At 51.2% G+C, this 24,035-nt stretch overlaps 1 protein-coding gene across 2 annotated transcripts in view; it reads left to right on the top strand.

The window, feature by feature from the left end:
* Nucleotides 1-17,019, top strand: part of TLN1 (talin 1) — a 34,504-nt gene extending 17,485 nt beyond the window's left edge. For both annotated transcript variants that reach the window (XM_054501994.2, XM_063650460.1), the window contains 35 exons: nucleotides 26-139; nucleotides 341-475; nucleotides 633-761; nucleotides 1,416-1,518; nucleotides 1,671-1,879; nucleotides 2,588-2,707; nucleotides 2,920-3,117; nucleotides 3,314-3,453; nucleotides 3,626-3,719; nucleotides 3,822-3,911; nucleotides 4,025-4,147; nucleotides 5,870-6,013; nucleotides 6,459-6,620; nucleotides 6,863-7,003; nucleotides 7,098-7,279; nucleotides 7,451-7,583; nucleotides 7,801-7,902; nucleotides 7,986-8,156; nucleotides 8,241-8,390; nucleotides 8,505-8,606; nucleotides 8,686-8,805; nucleotides 9,540-9,686; nucleotides 9,857-10,023; nucleotides 10,181-10,364; nucleotides 10,455-10,580; nucleotides 10,679-10,795; nucleotides 13,974-14,159; nucleotides 14,269-14,376; nucleotides 14,889-14,994; nucleotides 15,193-15,317; nucleotides 15,422-15,547; nucleotides 15,676-15,738; nucleotides 15,851-16,033; nucleotides 16,184-16,312; nucleotides 16,440-17,019. In XM_054501994.2, coding sequence (XP_054357969.1) covers nucleotides 26-139; nucleotides 341-475; nucleotides 633-761; nucleotides 1,416-1,518; nucleotides 1,671-1,879; nucleotides 2,588-2,707; nucleotides 2,920-3,117; nucleotides 3,314-3,453; nucleotides 3,626-3,719; nucleotides 3,822-3,911; nucleotides 4,025-4,147; nucleotides 5,870-6,013; nucleotides 6,459-6,620; nucleotides 6,863-7,003; nucleotides 7,098-7,279; nucleotides 7,451-7,583; nucleotides 7,801-7,902; nucleotides 7,986-8,156; nucleotides 8,241-8,390; nucleotides 8,505-8,606; nucleotides 8,686-8,805; nucleotides 9,540-9,686; nucleotides 9,857-10,023; nucleotides 10,181-10,364; nucleotides 10,455-10,580; nucleotides 10,679-10,795; nucleotides 13,974-14,159; nucleotides 14,269-14,376; nucleotides 14,889-14,994; nucleotides 15,193-15,317; nucleotides 15,422-15,547; nucleotides 15,676-15,738; nucleotides 15,851-16,033; nucleotides 16,184-16,312; nucleotides 16,440-16,565 — 4,755 coding nt within the window. In that variant the 3' untranslated portion in view covers nucleotides 16,566-17,019. The remainder of the gene's footprint in view (nucleotides 1-25; nucleotides 140-340; nucleotides 476-632; nucleotides 762-1,415; nucleotides 1,519-1,670; nucleotides 1,880-2,587; nucleotides 2,708-2,919; nucleotides 3,118-3,313; nucleotides 3,454-3,625; nucleotides 3,720-3,821; nucleotides 3,912-4,024; nucleotides 4,148-5,869; nucleotides 6,014-6,458; nucleotides 6,621-6,862; nucleotides 7,004-7,097; nucleotides 7,280-7,450; nucleotides 7,584-7,800; nucleotides 7,903-7,985; nucleotides 8,157-8,240; nucleotides 8,391-8,504; nucleotides 8,607-8,685; nucleotides 8,806-9,539; nucleotides 9,687-9,856; nucleotides 10,024-10,180; nucleotides 10,365-10,454; nucleotides 10,581-10,678; nucleotides 10,796-13,973; nucleotides 14,160-14,268; nucleotides 14,377-14,888; nucleotides 14,995-15,192; nucleotides 15,318-15,421; nucleotides 15,548-15,675; nucleotides 15,739-15,850; nucleotides 16,034-16,183; nucleotides 16,313-16,439) is intronic.
* The last annotated feature ends 7,016 nt before the right edge of the window (nucleotides 17,020-24,035 follow it).

Consider the following 24,035-nt stretch of genomic DNA (forward strand, 5'->3'; position numbering starts at 1 on the left):
TCTCTTATGACGTTTTCACTTACAGGCAGTGGCAGAGCAGATTCCACTGCTGGTGCAGGGCGTCCGAGGAAGCCAAGCCCAGCCTGACAGCCCCAGCGCTCAGCTTGCCCTCATTGCTGCCAGCCAGAGCTTCCTGCAGGCAAGGCTCCCCCTCTGCACTTCTCTGACCTTGACCTTCCCACCTTTCTAAGCTTCCATCTCCCACAGTTTGAATCTCTGCCAACAGCCTCTTTCCCAATACCAAGCCCCAGTGTTCCCTACATCCTGACCATCATCAGTCCTTGTACCCAAGCCCAGAGGGAGGATGGCACACTTCATCCACCTGCCTATTTCCCAACAGCCAGGTGGGAAGATGGTGGCAGCTGCAAAGGCCTCTGTGCCAACGATTCAGGACCAGGCTTCAGCCATGCAGCTGAGTCAGTGTGCCAAGAACCTGGGCACTGCGCTGGCTGAACTCCGGACGGCTGCCCAGAAGGTATGGAAGCTGGTTCTGGCTTTGGAAGATGAGGCTGGAGTCCTGTGATGAGAGGAAACCTGTGCAGAATAACCCGATACGCGGATAATTGTGTAATCAGAGGCATTGGTGAGACACAGCAGTACCTTCTACACCCAAAACCCCTTTCTTATCATAGGCTCAGGAAGCATGTGGACCTTTGGAGATGGATTCTGCACTGAGTGTGGTACAGAATCTAGAGAAAGATCTACAGGAAGTGAAGGCAGCGGCTCGAGATGGCAAGCTTAAACCCTTACCTGGGGAGACAGTAAGTATGTTTAAGACCTCATTCTTACTCAAATCCTAAAGTCTTCCTTCACCTCCGTGCCCCAGAGCTGCTCAAAACCTTTCCTTCCTTCCTTTTTCTTTCTTCCTCTTTCTCTTATTTTTTTTTCTTCTTCCTTCCTTCCTTTCTTTCTCTCTTTCTCTTTCTCTCTCCTTCCTTCCTTTCTTCTCTTCCTTTCCTTTCCTTTCCTCTCCTCTTTCTTTTCTTTTCTCTTTTCTTTTCTCTTCCTTTCTTTTATTTATTTTTCTTTCTTGATGGAGTCTCGCTCTGTTACCTAAACTGTACTGCAGTTGTACAATCTCAGCTCACTGCAGCCTCCACCTCCTGGGTTCAAGCCATTCTCCTGCCTCAGCCTCCTGAGTAGCTGGGATTACAGGCATGCACCACCACGCCTGGCTAATTTTTGTATTTTTAGTAGAGATAGGATTTCGCCATATTGCCCAGGCTGGTCTTGAACTCCTGACCTCAGGTGATCCATCTGCCTCGGCCTCCCAACGTGCTAGGATTAGAGGTGTGAGCCATCGCACCCAACCCAAAACCTTTATTTAAATTGCCACCTGTCCCCAAGTACCTTCTCAGGTTCCTTCTCCTCACCTTCTCTTTTCTCAAGCCCAATTCTTCCCCTTTCATCCTTAGATGGAAAAGTGTACCCAGGACCTCGGCAACAGCACCAAAGCCGTGAGCTCAGCCATCGCCCAGCTACTGGGAGAGGTTGCCCAGGGCAATGAGAATTATGCAGGTATGTGGGCAGAGAGCCAGGCATGGGGCATATTGTGAGGGAGGTAGGAAAATGGGAGCTGGATGAGGGATGGGACTGACAGAGGAAACCACTGGAATCAGGGCCTGGCAATGAAAGCACCTTCCCTTCCCTCTTTCTCCTCATCTCCCAAGGTATTGCAGCTCGGGATGTGGCAGGTGGGCTGCGTTCACTGGCCCAGGCCGCTAGGGGAGTCGCTGCACTGACGTCAGATCCTGCAGTGCAGGCCATTGTACTTGATACGGCCAGTGATGTGCTGGACAAGGCCAGCAGCCTCATTGAGGAGGCGAAAAAGGCAGCTGGCCATCCAGGGGACCCTGAGAGCCAGCAGCGGCTTGCCCAGGTCAGATATTGGGAAGGGGCCACTCCCTCTCCCCCAGGTTCATTCATAAGGCCCACCCTGATTGAGGCCAAAGCTTCTGAGCCTCATCCACACTGACGGAGTGATGTCTTCTCGGGTCTGCTCTTGAGAGCCCCTCTGTGGATTCCACCCTTATGTTCTTTTGGTCTTTTTTTTCTTTTTTTTTGAGACAGAGTTTCGCTCTTGTTACCCAGGCTGGAGTGCAATGGCGCAATTTCGGTTCAGTGCAGTCTCCGCCTCCTGGGTTCAAGTGATTCTCCTGCCTCAGCCTCCCTAGCAGCTGGGACTACAGGCACGCGCCACCACACCCAGCTAATTTTTGTATTTTTTTTTAGTAGAGACAGGGCTTCACCATGTTGGCCAGGATGGTCTCGATCTCTTGACCCCGTGATCTGCCCGCCTCGGCCTCCCATAGTGCTGGCATTAGAGGCATGAGCCACTGTGCCCGGCCCTCTTGGTCTTGTAGAAGTGTCTCAATTGGATTCAGTCATGGGCCGAGCTAAACACCAAGTTTGGGAAAGTTTAATTACTGTCACTTGAAACCCTAACCTCAGCCTGTTCACCTACAACGCCCCCTTTCTTTTTTCACTTTCAGAGGCAGTAGAGCTAGTCATCTCCCATGTCGCGTGAATGGAGGTGATCTCTCAAATTCTTTTCACTTGGGCAACCCTGTCTCCTTTCTCACCCCAGGTGGCTAAAGCAGTGACCCAGGCTCTGAACCGCTGTGTCAGCTGCCTACCTGGCCAGCGCGATGTGGATAATGCCCTGAGGGCAGTTGGAGATGCCAGCAAGCGACTCCTGAGTGACTCGGTAGGAGGACGGTAGCGGGTGGGGGAATGTAGGAGTCAAAGAATGCCAGGCCTCTCCTTCCTCCCTCTCGGTTGTCCTTTGACCCTGACTTCCCAGATCTGTCCCCTTTCATTACTCCCAGGCTATGTGCCCACCTTTTCAGCCCTCCTTTACCAGACTTCTCCCTGCATCTTTCCCCACTCTTCTGTCTGACTTCCCCTCTCACCCTGCAGCTTCCTCCTAGCACTGGGACATTTCAAGAAGCTCAGAGCCGGTTGAATGAAGCTGCTGCTGGGCTGAATCAGGCAGCCACAGAACTGGTGCAGGCCTCTCGGGGAACCCCTCAGGACCTGGCTCGAGCCTCAGGCCGATTTGGACAGGACTTCAGCACCTTCCTGGAAGCTGGTGTGGAGATGGCAGGCCAGGCTCCGGTATGAAGAGGCAGAGGGTCTGGTTGAATGGTTCCCACTAAGGGTTAGATAGGAGGCAGCTGGGTGACCAGTCCTGACTTGCTCCTGGCTCCCTTGCCTCCCCAGTCTCTAGCACTACTTGAGTGTCTGGGAAAGAAGATCCCTTTTAGAGACAGATAAGGACAGGACAATGCATTGACCTTGTCACCTTCAACAGAGCCAGGAGGACCAAGCCCAAGTTGTGTCCAACTTGAAGGGCATCTCCATGTCTTCAAGCAAACTTCTTCTGGCTGCCAAGGCCCTGTCCACGGACCCTGCTGCCCCTAACCTCAAGAGTCAGCTGGCTGCAGCTGCCAGGTAAGTAGTTGCTGAGAAGCCCAGCCCTGGACTGTGTGAGAGAGACTGGGGAGCAGGCAGTTCATGAAAGCTTCCTGACTTAGGAGTGGCTATAGGCAAAAGATAAATACTTACATAGGACCCAGGAATGATGACCTATTCACCGATTCACTCAACTTCCTGTCACTCCTAGGGCAGTAACTGACAGCATCAATCAGCTCATCACTATGTGCACCCAGCAGGCACCCGGCCAGAAGGAGTGTGATAACGCCCTGCGGGAATTGGAGGTAGGCACATGGCAGGCTGATGGCATTGAGATTGAGGGAAGTGTTCTGGTTTTGGGCTTGAGGGAGGTGTCTTGGATCTCACTTTGCCCTCCCCCTACACAGACGGTCCGGGAACTCCTGGAGAACCCAGTCCAGCCCATCAATGACATGTCCTACTTTGGTTGCCTGGACAGTGTAATGGAGAACTCAAAGGTCAGCACAGCCAGGAACTCAGAGGAGAGAGAGCAGTAGGATGGAGCTAACCAGATGCCGCCCTGGGGTTCTGAGGACATGCTCTGACTCCCCTGATGTCCTCTGTTCCTCAGGTGCTGGGCGAGGCCATGACTGGCATCTCCCAAAATGCCAAGAATGGAAACCTGCCAGAGTTTGGAGATGCCATTTCCACAGCCTCAAAGGCACTTTGTGGCTTCACCGAGGCAGCTGCACAGGTTATTTTCCTGAGATGGGTTCTTTGAATGGCCCCTACTTTCTTTACCCTGTCTCCTCTCAGCCTGACATACCTGTAGATAAATCAAGAAGTTTATGTTTGCAAAGCCATCTCTATGGAATCTGGGTTATCCTCCTCCTGAAGTGGAGACACTTGTCAGCAATTACTGAACACCAACAGTTCTGATTGCTGTAATTCCTGAACCCTGGTACTTTGGTTAGGATTACACTGCCCAACCATGAGGCCTTTTCCAGCTGGCTTTCTCAAAATGTACTAATTAGCTTATACAAACCATTTTTTCTTGTTATTACTACTTTCTTTTTTTTTCTTTTGAGACAGAGTTTCGCTCTGTCGCCCAGGCTGAAGTGCAATGGCGTGATCTCGGCTCACGGCAAGCTCCGCCTCCCAGGTTCACGCTAGTCTCCTGCCTCAGCCTTCCTAGTAGCTGGGACTACAGGCGCTCACCACCACACCCGGCTAATTTTTTATATTTTTGGTTTCACCATGTTAGCCAGGATGGTCTCGATATCCTGACTCGTGATCCACCTGCCTCGGCCTCCCAAAGTGCTGGGATTATAGGCGTGAGCCCCCGCGCCCGGCCTGTAATCACTACTTTCTTAAAATAGTACTAGTGACAAAATTTCCAGTTATTTGAGTCATCACTTAACTTTGCCTTTTTCCACATTATCAAGTATAAAACTACCAATTAGCTGTAAAGTATTTTGCTTTAGTATATGAATCCTTAAAACAAACTGGCATGAGAGTTCGCTTCAGACTGTTTTCCCTGAAAGCCTACCATCCTAGCCCTCCATCTCCACCACCTTCCTGTGCCCTGTCAGAATGGGTGCTTTACTCTAGGTGGCTTGTTTTTGTTTTTTTGTTTTTTGTTTTTTTGGTTTTTTGTTTGTTTTTTGAGACGGAGTCTCGATCTGTCGCCAGGCTAGAGTACAGAGGCGCAATCTCGGCTCACTGCAACCTCCGCCTCCTGGGTTCAAGTGATTCTCCTGCCTCAGCCTCCCGAGTAGCTTGGACTACAGGCGCCTGCCACCACACCCGCCTAATTTTTGTATTTTTAGTGGAGACAGGGTTTCACTAAACCTTTTTGTTGTTTGTTTGGTTTTTTCCCCCCAACTTCTGAAAATGCATAGAGGAAAAAGCAAAGCTACTGTGTATTGATTGAAGTATGAATCAAACATTAGGATGTTCTTTCCATCATAAAAATGGCTTTTTAACCCCTCCCTTCCCTTTCCAAATATCTGATGCATGGAGGTGCTGTAAATGTGAATTAGCCTAATAACCTTCATCAGTTTTGAACTGTCTTTAAAGGAGGCTTTGCTTGTGTGCACAAAGGTGTGTGTTTGTATATGGCTCTCAAACTTTTTACTGCTACTTACAGTAAGCCATACTTTTCACTCTAAGACCCAACATACACAAACATATCTAAATAGAGATTTGATAAAAACCCTTGCTATGTAGTTTTCCTTTTTATCAGCTTTTTTAAATCTTCTGAAATGCTTGAATATACTTAATGAAAACAGGAGAGTATTTTTTTTCTTCTTTATAGTGTAACCATAGTTTGCTAATGTATCTCCACTCATGGAGAACTCTGGAAAATAAGCCCTGTTCTCTAAACTTACCTCTGCTCTCTTTTGTCCCTACTATCACTATTCATTTCCCACCTGCAATCTTTATTCCTTACCCCCACCCCCTTTTCTCTTCCCAGGCTGCATATCTGGTTGGTGTCTCTGACCCCAATAGCCAAGCTGGACAGCAAGGGCTAGTGGAGCCCACACAGTTTGCCCGTGCAAACCAGGCAATTCAGATGGCCTGCCAGAGTTTGGGAGAGCCTGGCTGTACCCAGGCCCAGGTAACTCAAGGGAACATTGACCACAGGCAAGTCTGGGAAAGGGCAGAGCGACCCCGTGGAGTAGAGGGAGGTGAGGCATGTGGGAAAGAGGGCAGGGACCCATCTCTGGCCTTGCACACACAGCTTCTCTTTGGGTAACTGGCTTTTTCTGCCATGGGTCTCATCATTTTTCAGTTACTGCTAAATTCACAACTTCTCTGTAGATGTTCGAGCTTACTCTCCCACCTGCCCTCTTACGGTTTCTCCATTAGTATGTCTTTCCTCTGCCATGCCCAGTTCATCTTTGGGTGTCTCTGTCTCCTAGATCTTGACTTTTCAGGTGACTCTGTTATTCCTGTTTTGACTCCTCAGGGTATTGCTCTCCATCCCCTGACCCTAAAATGGCTCCTCCTTGGGTATGTACCCCTTCCTGCCCTCATCGTGGCTCTTCCATGTGTCTCCTCAGGTGCTCTCCGCAGCCACCATTGTGGCTAAACACACCTCTGCACTGTGTAACAGCTGTCGCCTGGCCTCTGCCCGTACCACCAATCCTACCGCCAAGCGCCAGTTTGTACAGTCAGCCAAGGAGGTGGCCAACAGCACAGCGAATCTTGTCAAGACCATCAAGGTTCCCATTGCTTGAATTCCCAGCCTCTCCCTGACCTGTCCTATCTTCTCTCCCGAGTCCCCCAGTTATTCTCTGAGGCCTTCTACCAAATCCCCTCTGCCTGAGCCCAAGCTCTTTCTGTTCAGACTGACCACCTAGCCTCTCCCCAAATCCTGTAAGTCCCGGGAAGGAGACCTGGACTTCACTGCCTATACTCCCTATGACTGCATCCCAAGTCTTGAGAGCCTCTCCGTCACTTCTAGGCGCTAGATGGGGCCTTCACAGAGGAGAACCGTGCCCAGTGCCGAGCAGCAACAGCCCCTCTGCTGGAGGCTGTGGACAATCTGAGTGCCTTTGCGTCCAACCCTGAGTTCTCCAGCATTCCTGCCCAGATCAGCCCTGAGGTGAGGCGATGTGAAGGGGGAACTGACGGGCCAGCTTATCACCTCATCTTCCAGGGACTCCTGAGACTTACCTTCCTGCCTCCCCTCTCCCCAGGGTCGGGCTGCCATGGAGCCCATTGTGATCTCTGCCAAGACAATGTTAGAGAGTGCCGGGGGACTCATCCAGACAGCCCGGGCCCTCGCAGTCAATCCCCGGGACCCCCCAAGCTGGTCAGTGCTGGCCGGCCACTCCCGTACTGTCTCAGACTCCATCAAGAAGCTAATTACAAGCATGAGGTACTGAGGGGTGGAGAACCAGTGTGGATGGGGGGCATACATTGTGGCGGAATGGAGGATGGGCACTTAAGTGCAATTAGATGGGATGGTGTTGGGAGGATACAGGGGAAGGATAGGCTGGCCTTGCACTAGGGGATGTTCTTGGTGTTGGAGCCCGTGATGTGTCCGCAGGGACAAGGCTCCAGGGCAGCTGGAGTGTGAAACGGCCATTGCAGCTCTGAACAGTTGTCTACGGGACCTAGACCAGGCTTCCCTCGCTGCAGTCAGCCAGCAGCTTGCTCCCCGTGAGGGAATCTCTCAAGAGGTGAGGGGGAGAGGGTTATATGGAAAGATGTGTCTAGGAAGAGAAATGTCAGGCTCAAAGAAGCTGGGGGATCACGGAGTGGCTTCTTAGGGACATCAAAGGGCTGGGATGTGCCAGGGAGGGTTCGGGTATTCGGTATGGACAGAAGAGCAGTTCTGTGTAGCCAGAGGGTCCTATTGCAGGTCACCATCAGGGCTAATGTCCACTTCCTCCCCAGGCCTTGCACACTCAGATGCTCACTGCAGTACAAGAGATCTCCCATCTCATTGAGCCGCTGGCCAATGCTGCCCGGGCTGAAGCCTCCCAGCTGGGACACAAGGTACCTATGGAGACTCATGGGAAGTCCCAGGGAGTAGGATGAGAGAGAGGGGACCTGACCCCTAGTCCAACCCCTTGCCTCAGGTGTCCCAGATGGCCCAGTACTTTGAGCCGCTCACCCTGGCTGCAGTGGGTGCTGCCTCCAAGACCCTGAGCCACCCGCAGCAGATGGCACTCCTGGACCAGACTAAAACATTGGCAGAGTCTGCCCTGCAGTTGCTATACACTGCCAAGGAGGCTGGTGGTAACCCAAAGGTATTGAGGGTTGGGAGGAAGGAGCTGTTACTAGCAAGAGGCTGGAGAAACAGGAACAACGGAGCTCCTCTCCTCTCCCCACAGCAAGCAGCTCACACCCAGGAAGCCCTGGAGGAGGCTGTGCAGATGATGACAGAGGCCGTAGAGGACCTGACAACAACCCTCAACGAGGCAGCCAGTGCTGCTGGGGTCGTGGGTGGCATGGTGGACTCCATCACCCAGGCCATCAACCAGGTTAGAGTCTTGGGGTGCCTGTGGACACTGAGGCTACCTACCCTGGGCCAGAGCCTCCAAGCACAGTGGCAGAGACCCTAACAGTCTTTCCCTTTCCCTATCCTCCCCTCTCAGCTAGATGAAGGACCAATGGGTGAACCAGAAGGTTCCTTTGTGGATTACCAGACAACTATGGTGCGGACAGCCAAGGCCATTGCAGTGACCGTTCAGGAGATGGTGAGTTTGGGCGAGTCCCAGAGGACTGCCCTCCGAGAGCTGACTTTGGATATAACCTCACTCCTTCCATTATCACCAGGTTACCAAGTCAAACACCAGCCCGGAGGAGCTGGGCCCTCTTGCTAACCAGCTGACCAGTGACTATGGCCGTCTGGCCTCGGAGGCCAAGCCTGCAGCGGTGGCTGCTGAAAATGAAGAGGTGAACGTGGAGGCAACTCTGCCCTGCCCCCTGCCCCTTGTTCCTGATGTGTCAGTGTCTAGGGCTGTCCCACCCCCACCCTCTCTGGTCTTTCATAGAAAGGGGAACAGCCTCAGGGCCACTCTGCTGAAGACTAGTGAGGCTCTGGGTAGGGACAGAGGATCAAAGCCTTCAGTCACAGGTACAAAGGAAACAGCTCAGAATCTGGAGCCTTCCCGGGCCTGCCTCTCTGGCTTCTGCCCACCCTCATCTGGGCCTACAGCTGCTTCTCTGCTGTGCTGCCAGTCCATGTTCTTGGTCTTTCTTGTTGCAAACTCATGAAGCTCTTCCTTACCTAAGCCTCTAGCTTTCCAAGAAAGCAAGTAATTGGATCTTAGCAGGACACATGTAATCACCATCCTTAAAACCCTCCATAACCCCATATAGGCCACATGGTAATCCACGGCCCTCTGATTCCAACACTCAAGCATAAAGGGCTCCTCCCCTTCTCCCCACTGTGCTTAACACAATCCTCACCACTTAGTGCCTGCGTGCTTCTATTTTCCATGTGTAGGAGGTGACCTTCTGTCTAAAGGATATGAAACCGGAAACGTCCTTGTGCTGGGAACCTTCTCTCTCTGCTTCTTTAGTCTACAATGCATGTTTTGTCTATGTCCTTAGTGACTTTTCCAAGCACAGTGGAGGTACCCTGAGTGCCCCTTGTAAAATCCATCTCTCTTTCCCTTGGCTCACAGATAGGTTCCCATATCAAACACCGGGTACAGGAGCTGGGCCATGGCTGTGCCGCTCTGGTCACCAAGGCAGGCGCCCTGCAGTGCAGCCCCAGTGATGCCTACACCAAGAAGGAGCTCATAGAGTGTGCCCGGAGAGTCTCTGAGAAGGTGACAGTGCTCATCCCTGCAGATGGTGGGACTGCCTCCAAACTCTGTAGCCTTTGCCATCCTCCTCCAGCCCTCTCAGCCCTCTCCTCTTGTCACTTCTCCCAGGCATGGGCAACCTTTCCATTTCACATGGCACCTTGCACAGTCACCATGTGACTTTCCCTACCCAGGTCTCCCACGTCCTGGCTGCGCTCCAGGCTGGGAATCGTGGCACCCAGGCCTGCATCACAGCAGCCAGCGCTGTGTCTGGTATTATTGCTGACCTCGACACCACCATCATGTTCGCCACTGCTGGCACGCTCAATCGCGAGGGTACTGAAACTTTCGCTGACCACCGGTAAGACAGGAACTGGGCCTAAGGGAGGCAGACCAGTCGGGGCACGGGGCTGGAAGAGGCAGGATAGCATTCGCTGGAATGGGGAAGACCTGGACCAGGCACCTTGGACAGGCTGGAGTGGGTAGGGGAGATCTGACTAAGCTGGGCCCTCCCTCAGGGAGGGCATCCTGAAGACTGCGAAGGTGCTGGTGGAGGACACCAAAGTCCTGGTGCAAAACGCAGCTGGGAGCCAGGAGAAGTTGGCGCAGGCTGCCCAGTCCTCCGTGGCGACCATCACCCGCCTCGCTGATGTGGTCAAGCTGGGTGCAGCCAGCCTGGGAGCTGAGGACCCTGAGACCCAGGTAGTGACCTGATGCCCCTAATTCCGGCTGGAACCACTTCCTGTCCCGCTTCTTCCTCCCATAGACCAGAGCCAACACTCTCCCACACAGGTGGTACTAATCAACGCGGTGAAAGATGTAGCCAAGGCCCTGGGAGACCTCATCAGTGCAACGAAGGCTGCAGCTGGCAAAGTTGGAGATGACCCTGCTGTGTGGCAGCTAAAGAACTCTGCCAAGGTTGGAGAGAATGAGAGCAACATCAGGAGGGGCACTGGATTAACATACTTCCTCCTGTTCCTTAAAATCATTCCTCTTCACTCCTCTGATACCTCCAGGTAATGGTGACCAATGTGACATCATTGCTTAAAACAGTAAAAGCCGTGGAAGATGAGGCCACCAAAGGCACTCGGGCCCTGGAGGCAACCACAGAACACATACGGCAGGAACTGGCGGTGAGTGAGAGTCTGGGGCATCAGGGACTAGGGTCAGAGAGAGGGATCCTGAAAGCCTGTGAACCTGTGCCACGCGTATACTCACAGATGGAGTCAAACACAGTCTTCTCTCTCATCTCTCTGTCGCCAGACTTTTTTTGTTTTTGTTTTTTTTGAGAAGGGTCTTGCTCTGTAGCCATCCTCCTCCAGCCTTCTCAGCCCTCTCCTCTTGTCACTTCTCCCAGGTATGGGTGACCTTTCCATTTCACATGGCATCTTCCTCAGTCACCATGTGACTTCCCCTACCCCGGGTCTCCCACACCCTCCTTCTGGAGTGCAGTGGCGTGATCTCAGCTCACTACAACCTCCACCTCCCAGGTTCAAGCGATTCTCATGCCTCAGCCTCCTGAGTCACTGGGAATACAGGTGCATACCATGCTGGCTAGTTTTTGTATTTTTAGTAGAGATGGGGTTTCACCATGTTGACCAGGCTGGTCTCAAACTCCTGGCCTCAAGTGATCCACCCACCTTGGCCTCCCAAAGTGCTGGGATTACACGCATGAGCCACTGTGCCAGTGAGCTACATTCATGTCTGTCCCCTACCCACTTGTTTATTCCTTAGCATTTGACAACTGTCTTTTTTCACCATCCTCCCGCTTTCTCCAGTCACTAGTGGCCTCTTCTTAGTTGCTACATTCAGTGGCCACTTCTTGGCCTTCATCTTCTTTGAATATTTCCAAAGCATCTGACTCTGTTAACAAGCCTCTCTTTGAAATTCTTTCTTCTGCTGGGCACGGTGGCTCACGCCAGCACTTTGGGAGGCCAGCAGGTGTAATCCCAGCACTTTGGGAGGCCAAGGCGGGTGGATCACAAGGTCAGGAGTTCGAGACCAGCCTGGCCAATATGGTGAAATCCCCATCTCCACTAACAATAGAAAAATTAGCTGGGCGTGGTGGCATGCGCCTGTACTCCCAGCTGCTTGGGAGGCTAAGGCAGGAGAATCGCTGGAACCCGGGAGGCAGAGGTTGCAGTGAGCCAAGATGGCGCCACTGCACTCCAGCCTGGGTGACAGAGTGAGACTCCATCTCAAAAGAAAAAAAAAAAAAGAAATTCTTTCTTCCCTTGGCCTAGATACTGGCTTTTCTCTTGTTTCTCAAACATCATTGAATCACCTTTAACCTAGTAAATATAGAGGCCTTCCCAGGGTTGTACAAATAGCCTTCCTTCTCTCTTCTCTTCTTTGGCAAGTTTAACCACTTTCATTATTATTCTGTAAGAAGCAGACATCCAGTTCTGAGTTGAGTTATTTTCAGCTGCCTGTTTGACATCACCACCTAGATGCAGTGTCTCCGAACTATGACATGGTCCTCCTAATGGTGGGAACACCCTTGCAGTCATGAAGATTCCACCTCAGTCATCTCTGACTTCACCATCTTAGCCACCATATCCAGGCTGTTGCCACGTCCTTTCATCCCTCCTCCCTGGTCCCCTGTCCACACTCTGGTTCACACTTCCATACTCTCCCACACTTTGGCTGTGGCACAGTTTTCTCCCTCGTCTCCCTGCTTCCGGTCCCTGCCACTCCCCTCTCTCCCTACTCATCTTTCTAATTTCTGAATTCATCTTTCTAAGGTTCTGTTTTCACCTTTACTTGAAGATGTCCAAGTTGGAACTCTTGACTTTCTGCCTCCCATACCTGGTCCTTTCCTGGTCTTCCCCCATCTCAGTAAATGGCACCTTTTAGTAACTCAGTTCCTAAAGCCAGAAACCCAGCTTCAATATATTAGACTTCTCTCTTTCTCTCATTCCTCATATCTAAGTTTTGTTAGTGCCCCTTCCAAATACAGCTCATTTTTTCTTTTTATCTCCTACCACTACCACATTATCCAAACCATCATCAGTCCTTAACTGGATTTATGCAGTAGTCTCTATCCAATCACCATGCTTCAACACTTGCCCCCTCCAATCCTTTGTACACAGTAGCTAAAATTATGTTTTTAAAATATAAATTAGAGTCTGGACATGGTGGATGATGCCTGTAAAATCCCAGTGCTTTGGAAGACTGAGATGGGAGGATCACTTGAGTGAGTTCAAGACTAGTCTGGACAACACAGCAAGATCCTGTCTCTACAATAAATTTAAAGATTAGCTAGGCAAGGTGGCCCACGCCTGTCCCAGTTACTCATGAATCTGAAGGCAGGAGGATCCCTTGAGCCCAGGGATTCAAGGCTGCAGTGAACTATGATCACTCCAGTGCACTCCAGCCTGGGTGACAGAGCAAGTAATATATATATATTAGACTATATATATACTTAAAACCCATTAGTGATGGCTCTGCTTGCTTCTCCAGTCTCATCCTACTCTCCTCCTTTCTGTGCCCCATCCCCCTGCACCATCAGTTCTGAGAACATGCCAAGCTCTTATCTGCTGCAGGCTCTTCCACTCACTTCTCTCCAGCTTTTTGAACACTGTGCTCCTTCCAGTTCATCAGGCTTCAGCCTCAGTGTCACCTCCTCAGAGAGCCCTTCCCTGACCACCTATCTGAAGTAGTTCTCATCACAGCACTGTCTTTATTCTCTCATAATCCAAATCACAGTCCTCAGTTTTACTGCGTGTTTATTTATTTATTACCCATGTCCAAAACCAGAATGTAAGCTCCCTGAGAACAGGGAGCATCCCTAGCCCCTTGCATAGAATCTGCCACCTAGCTGATCTTTAATAAATGTTTGCAGATTGAACCCATACATCAAAATATTTTATGACTTTCACATATTATGTAAAATTCCAAGTTCCTCGGTGTGATATTCAAGGCCCCAATAACCTTTTCTTCACCATTCCTATATTCCAGAACATTCCTTGATACTTTCCCACGTGACATCTTTGTTGTTCATGTCCTACCATTTACCTAAAATGCTCTCCTATCATCTGTATATCTTTTATGGCCCAGCTCTGCCTCTCACCCCTTCAAGGCTTTTCTCTATTTTTGGAATGAAAACCCAGCCAAAAGCCACTTTTGTAATTACTTTTGTGATTTCAAACAAACTCCTCAGTTGCTTCAGTCAAAAACGATAACCAACTGCCTTCTGTTACATTCACTGTGATGTGTGAATGTCTGCACCAAATCACATGCACACAGAGTTCTACACTGTCTCATAGTCTCAGCCACTGTAAAATCTTTCTTCTTCTTCTGCCCCCACAGGTTTTCTGTTCCCCAGAGCCACCTGCTAAGACCTCTACCCCAGAAGACTTCATCCGAATGACCAAGGGTATCACCATGGCAACAGCCAAGGCCGTTGCTGCTGGCAATTCCTGTCGCCAGGAAGATGTCATTGCCACAGCCAATCTGAGCCGCCGTGCTATTGCAGATATGCTTCGGGCTTGCAAGGTAGAAATCCTTGAGGCATTTCCGTGAGGCAGCTTTGGGGCAGAACATAGTGGGAGAGAAACTGTAGGGATCCGCAGGGACTAAAGCTAACATATTACTCTGGGGACAGGAAGCAGCTTACCACCCAGAAGTGGCCCCTGATGTGCGGCTTCGAGCCCTGCACTATGGCCGGGAATGTGCCAATGGCTACCTGGAACTGCTGGACCATGTACTGCTGGTAAGGGAGGGCGTTGCTTGTTCCTCATACCAGCCTCTCTGAATACACAGCCCTCTTCCTGCAGGCCTCACACCCTGCTGTCTGTTTTGCTCAGATCTCCTCCCTACCCCACCCTCTGTTTCTCAAATCTGTTCTCCTTTCCAAGTCTCCCTTTCTCCCAGGCCCTATCCTTCTTATCATCTTTGGTTCTCCCAGTCACCTCTTCCTCTTCCTTTTTTTCTTTTCTCCTCCCTTCCCACCTGACCACCCCCTTCTCTACTTCCGTCGTCTCCTCTTGCATCTCATCATTCTCCTTGCTCCTTGTCAGCCGGTGAGTGACACAGCCCCACTGTCTCTATCACGTGTGAGGTGTGATGCATGATGTGTGCTTGGATGGGCAGCGTGGAATTTGAGGGCTGTGGTGTGGAGTGCTCTAGGGATAGGGGTGAGGGAACCATGGTCTGCCCTATTTCGTAGATCAGGATAGACCCTAAGATGTGATGCTCTTTGTCCCCTGCCCGCTTCTTGCCCAGACCCTGCAGAAGCCAAGCCCAGAACTGAAGCAGCAGTTGACAGGACATTCAAAGCGTGTGGCTGGCTCCGTCACTGAGCTCATCCAGGCTGCTGAAGCCATGAAGGGTGAGGGGTGACCAGGGACAGGGACGGATGGAGAACCCTGATCATGGCGTGATCTCTGCTTCCTGGCTGGACAGCTGTGTGCTAGCCTCTGCCCATAGTCCCCACAGATGCCAGGGCCTCATGATACTAACCATGCTCCCTGGTGCTTTTGACCTCTCCACTCTGCCTTAGCCTCTTTCCTCTTCCTTTATCCACCAGGAACAGAATGGGTAGACCCAGAGGACCCCACAGTCATTGCTGAGAATGAGCTCCTGGGAGCTGCAGCCGCCATTGAGGCTGCAGCCAAAAAGCTAGAGCAGCTGAAGCCCCGGGCCAAACCCAAGGTCAGTCCTGCTCCCTTCCTCTTCCATCCTCACCATGGCAGTGTCCCCACCTTCAGCCCCATCTCTGACTGTACATCTCTTTCTGCAACCTTTGCTTATTGCAGGAGGCAGATGAGTCCTTGAACTTTGAGGAGCAGATACTAGAAGCTGCCAAGTCCATTGCAGCAGCCACCAGTGCACTGGTAAAGGCTGCGTCGGCTGCCCAGAGAGAACTAGTGGCCCAAGGGAAGGTGAGTGCTTAAATACCCAGAAGAATGGGGACAGGTTGGCACTTTGATGTCCACACCCACATCCATAGCCAGCGAGTCTTCGAAGTGAGGAAAATGCAGGTCTAAGTAGGCTCTTCTCCTTCCTACAGGTGGGTGCCATTCCAGCCAATGCACTGGACGATGGGCAGTGGTCCCAGGGCCTCATTTCTGCTGTAAGTGTGCAATACCCACTAGGTCTCTCTCAGTTTGAGAGACTTGAGAAGGCTGGAGTGGGGATGGACCAGGGCAAGGGGCATATTTCTAAGCAAACTCTCCCTGTTTTAGGCCCGGATGGTGGCTGCAGCCACCAACAATCTGTGTGAGGCAGCCAATGCAGCTGTACAAGGCCACGCCAGCCAGGAGAAGCTCATCTCATCAGCCAAGCAGGTAGCTGCCTCCACAGCCCAGCTCCTTGTGGCCTGCAAGGTCAAGGCTGACCAGGACTCGGAGGCAATGAAACGACTTCAGGTGAGAACCCTGACCCATCCCATTGTCCCTTGGGCTATACTGCTTCAAACTGTCACTCCCGAGATGTATGTTTCTATGAGAGAATTGAGGTACTGTCTCAACTGGGACCATACCTGAGTTCTCAACCTAGGCCACTTACTCTCTGCCCAGGCTGCTGGCAACGCAGTGAAGCGAGCCTCAGATAATCTGGTGAAAGCAGCACAGAAGGCTGCAGCCTTCGAAGAACAAGAGAATGAGACAGTGGTGGTGAAAGAGAAGATGGTTGGCGGCATTGCCCAGGTGAGCTTCACCCCAGACGCTGAAGGACGCTGTCAGGAGGGCAGTCATGTTGCCTGCGCTGGTCCCAACTACCCTATGCCCCTGCTGTGAATCCTCACTGAACTAAGTCCCCGATCTCCACCCTCAGATCATCGCAGCACAGGAAGAAATGCTTCGGAAGGAACGAGAGCTGGAAGAGGCGCGGAAGAAACTGGCCCAGATCCGGCAGCAGCAGTACAAGTTTCTGCCTTCAGAGCTTCGAGATGAGCACTAAAGAAGCTGCTCCTATTTAACGCAGACCCAGCCCAGAGACTGTGCCTGCCACTACCAAAGCCTTCTGGGCTGTCAGGGCCCAACCTGCCCAACCCTAGCACTCCCCAAAGTGCCTGCCAAACCCTGGGGCCTGGCCCCGCCCAGTCCTGCAGCACATCCCCTGTCCGCTCCCCAACCCCAAGTGCCTTCATGCCCTAGGGCCCCCCAAGTGCTTGCCCCTCCCCAGAGTATTAACGCTCCAAGAGTATTATTAACGCTGCTGTACCTCGATCTGAATCTGCTGGGGCCCCAGCCCACTCCACCCTGCCAGCAGCTTCCAGCCAGTCCCCACAGCCTCATCAGCTCTCTTCATCATTTTTTGATACTATCTTCCCCCACCCCCAGCTACCCATGGGGGCTGCAGAGTTGTAAGCCCCAAACAGGTCATGCTCCAATAAAAATGATTCTGCCTACAACCTCTGCCTGGCTTCAAGGGAGACAGAAGATTCCTCCCAGGGCAGTAGGGGAGAGAGTGGGGTTGAATTCTGTCACCCAGCTTGATCCGGCTTGAAATGGGAGAGGGGAAGACTGGCAGTCTGCACCTGAGGTCCCTTCCTCCTTGCACCCGGACGCCTAAAGTTATCCATTGGGGAAGCTGTGCCTGAGAAGTCATACTCCTGTTATCCTCACCTCCCTGGCCAGCACCTAAGCCTCACAAAGTGTCGTTCTTCTGCTGCTGGGACAGCAGCTACCACAGCTCCTTGTGGCTACCAGTACATTCTGTTCTTCATAGCTACTCAGGGTATATCAACAAACCCAGTCCTTGACCAAATTCAAACTTTCAAAAGAAGCTTTGCTAAAAATAATATGCCTATAAGTGTCTGAGCCTAAGTGAACTATGGCCACAAAATTGATTGAAGCCATTAGCGAGCAAAAAAATCCCAACTTGAGGCTGCCTCGGGTAGGCACCGCTCTTGATTGGGTTGGGGCACTCCTGCCTAGGGTAGCACTAAAAGTGAAGAGCTTGACCCAGGTGTGAGAATTTATCGTTAGAGGGGCAGAGCTCCCCTAGTGGCCAGGAAGGTGCTAGCAGCCCTGTTCCAGCCACCCTGCTAATCTGGTGGGTCAGTGGAAGGAGGCAGTCAGGGAGGTGGATGCTGTGTGCTTCCACGTCCTCATCCACCCACTCTGCCCATAATGCATGGACTCTCTGACAGTCGTCTTAGGTTGGCAACTATTTTCATGCATGATTCTTTAGTCAACTCTACCGCCCAGTACATTATTTCCTCAAGTAGAACACAAACACCACCCATCTGCTACTAACACCTTCTACTCCCACCACATTAGGGAAAGCTTGAAGTAGATGGAATGTAGCTGGTAACGGTGGTTCGAGCCTCTAATCCCAGCTACTTAAAAGGCTGAGGCAGGAGGACTGCTTGAGACTAGGAGTTCAAGGCTGCAGTGAGCTATGATGGTGCCACTGTGCGCCAGCCTGGGTGACGGAGCGAGAGCCCTTCTCTAAGAAATAAAGTAGATGGAACTCTAGGACAGCTCATTAGGGAAGGTGCCAACCTCCTACCATCACTCCTATCACCAGTGATTCATTCATTCAATATTTACTAAGCCATGCTTGTGCTAAGCACTGGAAAATTGAGATGTATTATCACTTCTCTGACGCAGAGGACTGGCAACTCCAGTACATACTGCGGGGGCTCCCTAATCCCAGATTCAATGTCATAGTATCAGTTGAGGACCTTGGAGATCAAATCCCTTCTACAACCTCCCCGACAAGTGGCAGTCCAGACTTTGAACTCCAGCTATGAGCCCAGGACAGCTGCTTACTCCTGTTACCATTTCCTTGTCAGGTCCTCAGGAACTGGGACCAATCACGTACTTCTCACTAGTGATAACTTGGGAGCCGTCTGGGGAGAGGCTTTAAAACCCATTAGACCAGCAGCTCTTCAAATGTGGTCCTTAGATCCCTAGGGTTCCCTAAGACCTTTTCAGGGGTCCATAGGTCAAAATTATTTTCATAAAAATACCAAGACATTATTTTTCTTAGCTGGGGATGGTGGTGCACACCTGTAATTCCCAGCTACTTGGGAGGCTGAGGCACCAGAACTGCTTGAACCTAGGATGCAGAGGTTGCAGTGAGCTGAGATCACGCCACTGCACTCCAGCCTGGGCAACAGAGCAAGACTCAAAAAAAAAGTCCTTGATGAAGTAAAAAAAAAATTTTTTTTTTTGAGACAGAGTCTCGGTCTGTAGCCCAGGCTGGAGTGTAGTGGCGCGATCTCGGCTCACTGCAACCTCCACCTCCTGTGTCCCGGTTCAAGCAATTCTCCTGCCTCAGCCTCCCGAGAAGCTGGGATTACAGGCACATGCCACCATGCCCAGCTAATTTTTGTATTTTTAGTAGAGACAGTGTTTCACCATGTTGGCCAGACTGGTCTTGAACTCCTGACCTCGTGATCTGCCTGCCTCTGCCTCCCAAAGTGCTGGGATTACAGGCGTGAGCCACCATGCCCAGCCTAAATGTATTAATTTAATTAAACCTTAATCCTTAAGGAAAAGGCTTTTCAACATTCTGTCTGATAAAGTGGGAAGTATGCATAAGACATTTTGCATACCAAAGTATGATGGTTTTCTGGAGGAAATAACTTAGGCCATTCTTTGAGTTGTGAGCTGAACTAGCTGCTCTTTTATGGAATGCCACGTTTACTCAAAAGAATGACCGACAAACTGTGGTTATCAGATTTAGGTAGCTGGCAGAACTTTTCTAAAAAGGAACAGAGTGAGTCTGTCACTTCAGGGAAAAATCTGACAGTGTTTGTTGCCAATGATACAATTCAAGCTTTCAAGTGAAAAATCGAATTTTGGAACACTTGTATTTGGTACATGAGCTTCACAGCTTCCCAAAATTTAAAACTTAAAGACTTTACTATTCTCCAATATAATACTATGAAGAAAAACAAAGACTTTACTGTTGAAACCTATTGTGATTTTTTTAAATTTCATTTATTTATTCATTTTTGAGACAGAGTCTCGCTCTGTTGCCCAGGCTGGAATGCAGTGATGCAATCTCAGCTCACTGCAACCTCCACCTCCCGGGTTCAAGCAATTCTCCTGCCTCAGCCTCCTGAGTAGCTGGGACTACAGGCGCCCGCCAGCACACCCAGCTAACTTTTTGTATTTTTAGTAGAGACAGGGTTTTGCCATGTTGCCCAGGCTGGTCTCGAACTCCTGAGCTCAGGCAATCCACCCACCTCGGCCTCCCAAAGTGCTGGGATTACAGGTATGAGCCACCGCGCCTGGCCTGAAACCTATTGTGATTTTTAAAATAATGTATAATGAAACATTAATATTTGGAATATTTGCATAGCTCAGTGAATCAATTATTTTCCATATGACCAATGCACAGTGTTACAAGATTATGCACGGGTAAAAGATCCAATCAGGTGCAGTTCAGAAAAACGGATTTTTTTTTTTTTTTTTTTTTTTGAGACAGAGTCTTGCTCTGTCACCCAAGCTGGAGTGCAGTGGTGCAATCTCGGCTAACTGCAACCTTCGCCTCGCAGGTTCAAGTGATTCCCCTGCCTCAGCCTCCCAAGTAGCTGGGATTACAGGTGTGTGCCACCACCACACCTGACTAATTTTTGTAGTTTTAGTAGAGACGGGGGTTTCACCATGTTGGCCAGGCTGGTCTCGAACTCCTGACCTCAGGTGTTCCACCCACCTTGGCCTCCCAAAGTGCTGGGATTACAGGTGTGAGCCACCACACTTGGCCAAAACAATGGATTTTAGTTTAACAGTACAAAAAGGTCACTGATATCGTTTCACATTCTACATTGCAACTGCCCCTTAAGAAATGGCCAATTATCGGCCAGGCACAGTGCCTCAGGCCTGTAATTCCAGCACTTTGGGAGGCTGAGGCGGGAGGGTAGCTTGAGCCTAGGAGTTTGAGACCAACCTAGGCAACATAGTGGGACACCATCTCTATTTAAAAAAAAAAAAAGGCCGGGTATGACGGTGCACATGTGTAGTCCCAGCTACTGGAGGAGACTGAGGCGGAGAGAGCACTTGAGCCCAGAAGGTCAAGGCTGCAGTGAGCCAAGCCGTGATTGTGTCTCTGCACTACAGCCTGGGCGACAGAGCCAGACCTTGTCTCAAAAAAATCATAAATAGGCCAGGCCTGGGATGGTGGCTCACGCCTGTAATCCCAGCACTTTGGGAGGCCAAGGCAGGCAGATTACCTGAGTTCAGGAGTTCAAGACCAGCCTAGCTAACACAGTGAAACCCCATCTCTACCAAAAATATAAAAAGTTATCTGGGCGTGGTGGCTGGCGCCTGTAGTCCCAGCTACTTGGGAGGCTGAGGCAGGAGAATGGCGTGAACCTGGGAGGCGGAGGTTGCAGTGAGCCGAGATTGTGCCACTGCGCTCCAGCCTGGGCGACAGAGTGAGACTCCGTCTCAAAAAAACAAAACAAAACAAAACAAAAAAAATACAACAGTTAGCTGGGTGTGGTGGCTTATGCCTGTAATCCCAGCTACTCAGGAGGCTGAGGCAGGAGAATCACTTGAACCTAGGAGGCAGAGGCTGCAGTGAGCCGAGATCGCTCCACTGCACTCCAGCCTGGGCGACAGAGTGAGACTCTGTCTCAAAAAAACAAAACAAACAAACAAAAAATACATCAGTTAGCTGGGTGTGGTGGCTTATGCCTGTAGTCCCAGCTACTCGGGAGGCTGAGGCAGGAGAATCACTTGAACCTGGGAGGCGGAGGTTGCTGTGAGCTGAGATCGCCCCACTGCACTCCAGCCTGGGTGACAGCGCGAGACTCTGTCTCAAAAAAATAAAAAACAAATAATAATAATAATAAATAATAGGCCAGGCGTGGTGGTTCATACCTGTAATCCCAGCACTTTGGGAGGCCGAGGCAGGCAGATCACTTGAGGTCAGGAGTTTGAGACCAGCCTGGCCAACATGGTGAAACCCCGTCTCTACTAAAAATACAAAAATTAGTCAGGCATGATGGTGCATGCCTGTAGTCCCAGCTACTCAGGAGGCTGAGACAGGAGAATTGCTTGAACCTGGGAGGCGGAGGTTGCAGTGATCCAAGATTGCACCACCGCACTCCAGCCTGGGCAACACTGCGAGACTGTTTCAAAATAAATAAAATAATAAATAAATCTTTCCAACTGCATATCTGTTTGTGAGACAGGATTTTCTTCATATGTCTCAGTAACCAACATATAGCAACAGATCAAATATGGAAGGAGATATTGAGAATAAACCTGTCCCCTTGGAAGCCAGAGAGTAAAGAGATTTGTAAAAATGTAAAATAATTTCCATACTCTCATTAATTTGGGGAATGGGAATATAGTTATCTTTCATTTAGAACATTATGTTAACATGGTTAACGTGTAATGAGTTTATTTTTGTTATTTTTAACGAATTGATACATATTTAAAATTTTTCTCGTTTCATTTTAATATGGCAACTATTGGTAGATATAACCCACTTCAACAAAAAAGCTGTTTGGGGGTCTTCAATACTTTTTAAGAGTGTAATGGGTTCTAAGACCAAAAGACTCACACCGTATTAGTATATTTGAAAAGTACCCGGAACCTGGTACATAAAAAACTCATCTGGCAAATGTTCATGAAGTGCCAACTCTATGCCTGGTGCTGTGCTAGGCCTTGGGGATTCAGAATTGAGAACAATCGTTTCTGTTGAGGACTCACAGACCGGCGGAGGCGCCAAACCGGTATAAGAACAGTTATACCATGGGACTAGGATAAGGGTGAGAGCCCGCACCAAGAACACGCACCTATTAGGTGAGGCGGTGGGAAGAGAAGTGGCCAGGGAAGGCTTCCCAGAAAAGCTGACACTTGATCTGAGTCTTAAAGGCCACCAGGAATCAGCCAAGGGGATGGGCATTTTAGGGAGAGAGAACAGAATGCATAAACTGTGGAAGCTTTAAGAAAAGGATGGCTATTTCCAGCTCCTGCACGTAGCTCATTACGAATGCAGCATGAGGTACAAGCATGAATACTGGGGGTTACGTTGGGCATGGAAGGGGATGAGGCCAGAGAGGCAAGCAAGAGCCAAAACAACGGGCCTTCTATACCATATTAAGAAATGTGGATTTTTTTTTCTCCTCAAAACAGGCAGGGTGCCCGCACGCCTGTAATCCCAGCTACTCAGGAGGCCGAGTCGGGAGGATCACTTGAGCCCATAAGTTCAAGACCAGCCTGGGCAATCTAGCAAGCTCCCGTCTCAAAAAAGGTGGGGGGACAGGGATTAGGGAGGGGTTTTGGAGGATTTTAGATAATATTCACATTAACTTTTAAAAAGATATTTGACAACAATGTCATGGGACAGTCAAATGAATGAATGACTTGAGGAACCAGAAGTAAGACTACAAAACAAACTAAAGAAAACATAAGGAGCGGCCAGAGGCCAGCCCAGACCGACCCGAGGAGGAACCTCATTGGTAGGAAGCAGCCTCTCCAGGATTAGGTGGATGTGAGACGCGAAGGGCAGGGGAAACCGAGTGGTCCAGCATAGGCTACTGGTGGATGAGGGGTCTTCCATGGAGTTAGAGGAACACTGCGAGGTCAGGCCAGGGTTGCTCTCCGTGTGGCTAGCAGGCAGCTAAACAGATCTGAATGCATTTCCACGCCTCCTCCCCACCGCCCCGGCCAGCGGCCTCGGGTTCCCACGGTCCCCAGCCCACTGCAAAATCCAGTCCTCCCGCCCCTCTACGACTGGAGGGTGGGGGCGAGGCTAGCAGCTCCCTCCCGGCTTCCTCCGCTTGTTCTCTCCTCCCCTTCCCCCTCCTCCGGGCGGCTCTCCACTTCCTTTCCACCCACCCCACCCCAGGGAAAAACGAAAACAAACACCCTCGCGCCCCGCGCCTCCGACTCCCGGACCCCACGACCCGGCTCCGGCGCTGCTTTGGCGGCCTGGGTCGGAGAAGGCACCTCGCCCCGGACCCCCTACGCCCCGCGGCTCAGTGACTCTTCCCCTTGCCCTCCGCCTTCCCCGCCCCAGCCCGGCTCCGCCTCCCAATGGGGAAACATCCCAAAAAAGGGCAGAAAAGAAATTTCAGCATAAAGTTGGCCCACTGGGAAAGAGAGGAGCGTCCGCGGGGAGCGGGGGAGGAGAGGGAAGGCGCCCGGAGGGGAGTGGGGCCAGGCGGAGCCGGGGGCGGGGAGCTGAGGGGCTCGGGACGCGTCCGGGTGGGAGCGGGGGCGGGGAACGCGCGGTGACCAGCCCGGCTGCAGCCGCGTGGAAAATATGCGGGGCACGTGGGGGGCGGGGCGGGGAGCTGGGTCCTGAGCCGCCGGGTGCTCGCAGGAAGGGCCTGGCTCCAGGGGCAGGGGCTGGGAGGGGAGGCGAGGGGATGAGAGGTCAGGCCGGTCCTGGGGGCAGCAAGCCCGGCCACACTCCGCACCGCGACCGGGGCTCTGGGCTCGCTTTCTGCCTCAG

This window comes from Pongo pygmaeus, chromosome 13, assembly GCF_028885625.2.
Source record: "Pongo pygmaeus isolate AG05252 chromosome 13, NHGRI_mPonPyg2-v2.0_pri, whole genome shotgun sequence".
Taxonomy (NCBI): Eukaryota; Metazoa; Chordata; class Mammalia; order Primates; family Hominidae; genus Pongo; species Pongo pygmaeus.